General features: G+C 40.3%; 1 protein-coding gene across 1 annotated transcript; it reads right to left on the reverse strand.

Moving 5' to 3' along the window:
• Window positions 1-1,437: 1,437 nt before the first annotated feature.
• LOC123980715 (G-protein coupled receptor 4-like) lies at window positions 1,438-5,924 on the reverse strand. The gene is made up of 4 exons (XM_046065231.1): window positions 5,766-5,924; window positions 4,744-4,920; window positions 2,019-2,206; window positions 1,438-1,909 (listed from the first exon to the last, which is right to left on the reverse strand). The coding sequence occupies exons 2-4, from the start codon at window positions 4,903-4,905 to the stop codon at window positions 1,438-1,440; spliced, it is 822 nt and encodes a 273-aa protein (XP_045921187.1). The 5' UTR covers window positions 4,906-4,920; window positions 5,766-5,924.
• Window positions 5,925-6,663: the final 739 nt, after the last annotated feature.

Genomic DNA, 6,663 nt, shown 5'->3' on the forward strand with positions numbered 1-6,663 from the left:
TTGCTCACACACATCACACAAAGTGTGAAACACTGGGGTCCAATATGGGCAACATCAACCTTTGCTTATGAATCCAATATGGGGACTCTATTGAAGTAGTTTCATGGAACACAGTATGTTCCTTCAGAAATAGCTAGAAAATTTCTGTTGTGGAGAGAATTACCAGAAAAGGCAAAGCATACTATCAAAAGTGCAAAGGTTCAATCATTTGTTGAAAAACTATATTTTAATAAGAGAAGAACAGAAAAATGTGAAGTACTAAATGAAAGTGTCATGGGTTTTGGGCATCCCCCTTTGCAAGAAAATATCACAGCTTCATATAGGCTTGCCATTACTCAGTTATGTGGAAATCTAAGTTACTGCTTCTGGTCCTGCAACCGTTTTTTGGTTGATGGAGTTCTGTATCACAGTCATAAGTATGACAGACTAAAGAAAAGATACAACAGTGCTGCATGCTTGAATGATGGAACATTGTGTTTAATTAATGACTTAGTCATTTTTAAACAAAAGTGTACACATCAAAGCCCTGCATCTTGTGCATGTACCAAACATTGCTGTGTTTTAGTTGAGGTACTTGCTCAATCCAGCAGACCTTTATGTAAACATTCATAAATAAATACTTTCATACATGAGGTAAAGAAGACTGGAAACTTCAGTGCCATCTGGCCTGATATGATAACAATGAAATGCATTGTTGTCGAAATAGTTGAGAAAATGTACATTATACCTTTGCCAAATCCATATGAACGGGACTAAACGAGTCATGAGTCATATTCAGTGTTGTAGCCAATGATTTATGTGGGCCTAGTACATAATGAGATGATGTTTTGTGATGATATTTTCAAAACTACTTTAACCAACTTTAAAACTAAATGTACTGTGAGTATATAATGAACTGGTAATGGTGTATGGCTCCTTTCACACCATGAACAAAATTGTCATTAAAATCGGCCAAATATTTATCTGTTTCTGTGTGGGTTAATAACACTACATAAAAGATTAGGTTCAGTTCCACCTCTGCACTAAGCACTTACTCTAAGCGATTCCACCCCAAAGCTGACCTGTTACCATGAACTTGACCATGTTAGTTTAAAAGATGGTGTGTAAAACATTTGCTGGAGTATTACCTCAAAGAAGCCCATTTCATGTGAAAATTATTTAATAAGGTTACAAGAGTAAACACAAGTACAAGCCAAGTACACTTAAACTTTCAGTATTCAGAAAGAATACTTTTCTTTAGTATATCTTGATCAAATGATTAAGTACAAGTATATGCCAAATATACTTAGACTTTTCTGTATACTTGTCAGTATAAGCCAAGTATACTTAAGTATAATTTTGTTAAGTATATATCTGAAAAGTATATTGAAAGTAGACTGAAAGCACACTCTTATTTTTAGTTTAAAACAAGTATTCTAATAGCACACTTGAATAAACTTATTTTTCGTAAGGGGAGGCCAAAAGCTTGTCTATGAACCCTTTCCTCATGAAGACATACAGGAACAAGTCTGCAAGAGGACTGAACCTAAGAAATGTTAGAGACAGAAGGATGAGTCTGAAGTCTACCAATCCGTCAGTGTATTCTTTCAAGAACCAAATGATGGTGGGCAGGAACAGCAGAGTGTAAATAAGCAGCACCAGAACCAAAATTCCCACAATTCGTCGTTTTTCATCAGAGGGGACCGAGATGGTAGCAGACAGGGCTTTGAGGGTCCCAACCAGGAAGAAGATTAACAGAGGGAAGGGAAGGAGGAAGAGGAGGGCGGCAAAGAGTATGTATGTGTCATCAGTGAAATAGACACAGACAGCACAGACACCAGAAAGGACCCAGACCAGGACACAGATCACCACAGAGGACTTGATGGTTCGTCTGAAGCGGTACCACAGCGGGTGGGCGATGACCAAATACCTGTAATACAAGATGGACACAAAGTCTTTGAGGAGCTTCAGAGTTATAAACTAAGATAATGTTCAGACACAGAAGGAGCTCCACACATACTGGATAGACAGACAGATACCTTTCCAGGGCGATGCAGACCATGAAGCAAATACTGGTAAACAGAGCAGAGAGGTAAATAAATAAGAAGATTATCTTTATATTCCAATCCACATTTGGTACCACCTCAACGATCATGTAGCAGAACTGAATCAGGTCAGAAATGAGAAGGTTGATGACGTAGATGGGAGCAACATGATCACTTCTCACCTGCAGGAAAACATTGGTAAAAGTCAACAAGCAGTTGGAAACATGTTGTGAAGTCCACCTCCTCCCAAATCTGTCATCTTGCTCTGCCCAGCAGCTGCAGTCAGAGCCATTTCTGACTTTTTCATCCAACAGAAATCTCAGATATGACCCACTGGCCAATCAGTGCAGGAACAAGACTAAGGGCCAGATTTCCTGCAGCTTCTGCAGCAGTTTTTCAGCCACAGATATGAAGCGTTCTGGCTCAAACACATGAGCTGGATTTATCCAGACTGGAGTTGCAGTTTGAGGCTCATGTTTGTGTTTGCAAGGTGAGAATCTCTCCTCCTTGAATCTGCATCTCAGGGAGGATCTCACAAATAAAATCAGGACAGAGATGGGACCAAACAGGAGAGACTACCCTAAAACATGGAGATTAGACTAAGGACTAAGACAGACCATAATGAGAAAATAGAGAAGTACACCGAGAAGGAAAACACTACACATGAACTAAAGCACAGGACCAAGAACTAAGATGAGCGATATGACAGTTGCAAAGAAAACTTAAAGCGAATGAGCATAAATAATAAACTAGACTACAAAACTCCAAACCATGACAATATCAAATAAACACAGGAAAAACAACAGCACAAAACCAAATCCTAACACCAGCTCGTTTGTAGTCCAGCCCTTCACTTCCTTTACTTGTGACGTCACAATGAAAACGCGTCATAAAGCTCGCCAAGCGGCTAGCTGGGTCAGACACGCCCTCAAACCAAGCTAGACTGAGCGGAGGACCTTTGGCCCGACTCACCTTTGTTTGGGTTTCCGTTTTAGAAATGTTGCACCTGTACCTGCTTCCAGGTACTTTCTTTTGTATCACCTCACCTCTGTCGAGGTTCCAAGCGAGCTGAGGGAAACTAATGTAACGTGAAAACAAATTTACTATTCACTGCATCATCATTGCTGCGCCAGACAGAGGCAACAGAAAGTTTTATATTTTACAGTTTTCGTATGTAATTTCATCACTAAATCCACTTCTGAGAAGTTTTGAGGTGAGAAATCAGCTGTGTAGATTTCGAATATTGACAGTTTCACGAGAAGTGATGGCGGAACAAAAATGTGCTTGAATATTTCGGAATTGAGGAGCTCCGCGAGTGGCTGCAGGGGAAGCCTGCTGTGACCCGCGGGAGGAGCGCGTGAGGCCGGCCAGCCGCCCAATCACAGAGCCCTCTGGTACGTTGAGTGTCAATCAACATTAACACACGTGAAAATCAAAACTCAACGCTAAAATTTATTCTTTTTGTTCATGAAGTCACCTGTCTGTTACTAGGAAAATCTGTGGATCTGAAGGTAAGTCATGATCTTTTACCTAATTATTATATTTATTTTATTCATGTCATCAGTGCAGTGTCACATCTGTCTGCGTAACGCGCGTGTCAGGTCTCTCCGCCGTGGCTGCCTGAAGCTTCACTTTCCCTGTCCTCGCAACTGTAACTTCCACTAACCACAAGAAAACAAAAAGGGGAAAAGAGCACGAGTGTTACTTTGTGGCTGTAACAACGCTGTTGACACAATGTCCAGATAACCTGCAGCCCCTGCTGGAGCAGGAGAACCCTACAACGATCAGTATTTAATGTTTAATTAGACTATAATCAAAACTCATGTTAGGTCTAATTTTTGGGACAAACAGGAAAGGGGTCGGGACAACTGCTCGTAATTCGGGACTGTCCCGGATTTTTCGGGACGTCTGGTCACCCTACTTAAGAGCTGGTGTGTGTCGCATTGAACATTACGTTGCAGCAGTTGTGTGTGGCGTCGCTATGACGACCTGCTACGTACTATCTCTGGGTTCTACCTGCAATGGAAAACAGAGCAGGGCCGAGTAGAGTCGAGTCTATCGATTTGCACTATGGTAGCATTTTTCGGCAGGCTAGCATAGATCGAAACACCGGCAACAGTTCAACGTTTAGTCCTGATGGTAAGATGTGGAACAACAATGTTGTGGACTTGTGAGTAACTTCTACCATCTGCTAGCTTACGGTCTCAGTCTGAAGCAGCTTTGATTTGGATCACACTACCTTGTTTCTTACGACCCGCCCTTCTCCGCATGTGCAACTCCCAACAAAGATTTTGTACAAGTAAGATACATCACTCTGTAGCTCAAGAGCAGAGCGTACAGCACACAGGGTGAAAAGAGGAGAAAATATGGTGGTTTTTGAAAATTAAACCATGTAAACCTGTTCTGGTACAACCCCTAAATAAGATTTTGAACCTGAAAATGAGCAGAATACCTCCTCTTTAACCTCAACAGTTTAAGAGAGGGCTGGAATGGAGCCACACATGGAAACTGCATGTGTTTAGGGTCCAATCAGCTTCATGGACATTTGAATTCTGGAGTCAATTATTCCTGTCAGGTTATAGATCATTCCAAGCCTTTGTCCCAGCCCCCTGACACCTAGCCCCCAAACCACATCCAGATCCTTTACAGACAGACAGATTGTAGGACAGACACACCACACAGACAGGAAATAAATAACTCTCAGTCAGAATGTACATACCATAGAATAAAGAGCATAGATGGCCACCAGGGTCAGAGGAAGGCCGACAGCAACGACTATGTATGTCACCACTTCTATTGGGTCAATATGGTATTTGAAGGTGGTGTTGCTGTAACCATAGCTTTGGTTCTGTGAGCTGCTGTTAAAGTAGAGACCTTCCATTCTTCAGAGTGAAACCTGTTTGAGAGATCAGGTTATTAAAGGGAGCAGGTTTTTAATATCTACCTAACATTGTTCAGTGACATCACTAAAGCTGTGAGGTGAAGTTCACACAAACACAGTGTACCTATAGTTTACCCACAATCATATCAAATCACAAACTGCTGTCTTTCACTTTTTCAGTTTGTTACATTTAACATTTATTTAGTCAAATAAGAACAACAAGTATGTTTAGAACTGATTGAGAAACACTGATTCATCTTATTTCACTGAATGTTTTAAATATTGAGTCATTAACTGACTGTAACCTGTCTCCTCCTGAGACTTTTCATCAACAATCATAAAATCCTGAAAGACATTACTATAACAATAGACATAATAATAATAATAATAATAATAATAATAATGATGATGGTGATAAGAATTTGTACAAAGATAAAGACACAAAATCCTTTGTAAGCATGTTCTACATATCTGGACTTATTTATAGGTTTAATGCTAAATTGTTCATGCTGTCTCTCATTTTCATTATTCTCTCTTTACCCCATTTTATTTAAATTAAATTAAATTTTATTTATGTAGCGCCAAATCACATCAACAGTTCTCTCAGAGCGCTTTTCATAAAAGAGCAGGTCTAGACCGTACTCTGTGATGATATTTACAGAAACCCAACAGTTCCCACCGAATGAATTTAAAATACTAGTAATAGTGTTTTAAGGTAAGAGAGTAAAAAAACAAAGGAAATCAACCCTAACTGGTTTAACCTCAGTATTCTGTCCACCTACAGTCACCTACACCTACTTGTTCATTTATCTGTTTAATTCGCTCTACATAGAAGAAAAAAGGAATCTGAATAAATGTACCTGGAAAAGCTGCCAGACCACCTGAATGAGTTCCTCCACCAGAGCCCGATGTTTTGTCCTCTGCAGCCAAACCTCAAACATGGCCAGTGACAACATGCAGCAGGGTGCCGATGATATATTGCTGCTCTTCTGAGACAAGGGAGTGTCTTATCCATACATTCTCTCATGAGAGGCTCCTTCCTTTGGCATCTGTAACTGCCAAATCTGGGCAAGTTGGGTCAAGTCCACATACGAGCTGTGTTTCATAATATCTCACATCAACACAGAACGAACCACATTGATCAATACCCAAGATATCTCCAAACACAGGACATCAAAATGTGCGATTCAAAGTAGGAGTAGAATATGTGATACATCTAATTAATGATACAACTATAACTTCTTTGAATGCAGCTTAAGGACTCACACAACAGGCTGATAATAATCTATATCTGCTCTTCTAAGTAAAATCAATCCATGTAATGCCTGAAATGTTGGCAGGTAGATTGAAGATTAGAGATTCAGGCCATGGAACCAAAACCAGGTGAGGTCAAGGAGGGCCCAAGCCGAAGGGTAGAACCAAAAAGCAAACAGACACACAAATATAGCACTTTACAATTTGTAGTCTGATACATTCAGCTTCCAGGTTGACACCTCTCCCTCCCAATATGGTTAATAAAAGGTCCCCAAATGCTAAAAAACTTTGGGTCGCCATCAAGACACAGTGTCATTTAACCATTTAAGGAGAGGAGGCGGATTTCCACTCCCTCAGGATAACCCTTTATTCAATAACCATATCAAACATGAGAGTTTGTTGTTGTTGGAAGGAGAGAAAACAAGTGGTTGGAACAGCCTAATATCACAGAGAGACTGTCAGGGATTAGCTGTCTATTGTATATGCAACTGTACACATTGAACA

The sequence above is a fragment of the Micropterus dolomieu genome, linkage group LG12 (genome assembly GCF_021292245.1).
Source record: "Micropterus dolomieu isolate WLL.071019.BEF.003 ecotype Adirondacks linkage group LG12, ASM2129224v1, whole genome shotgun sequence".
In the NCBI taxonomy this organism is placed as follows: Eukaryota; Metazoa; Chordata; class Actinopteri; order Centrarchiformes; family Centrarchidae; genus Micropterus; species Micropterus dolomieu.

Bases quoted from the DNA above. Each gene is read 5' to 3' on its own strand.
- LOC123980715 (XM_046065231.1), bottom strand. From the start codon at position 4,905: ATGGAAGGTCTCTACTTTAACAGCAGCTCACAGAACCAAAGCTATGGT. The intron at 2,207-4,743 runs GTATGTACATTC...GTTTTCCTGCAG, and splicing joins TCTATGCTCTTTATTCTATG to GTGAGAAGTGATCATGTTGC. The intron at 1,910-2,018 runs GTATCTGTCTGT...CTTGTATTACAG, and splicing joins GTCTGCATCGCCCTGGAAAG to GTATTTGGTCATCGCCCACC.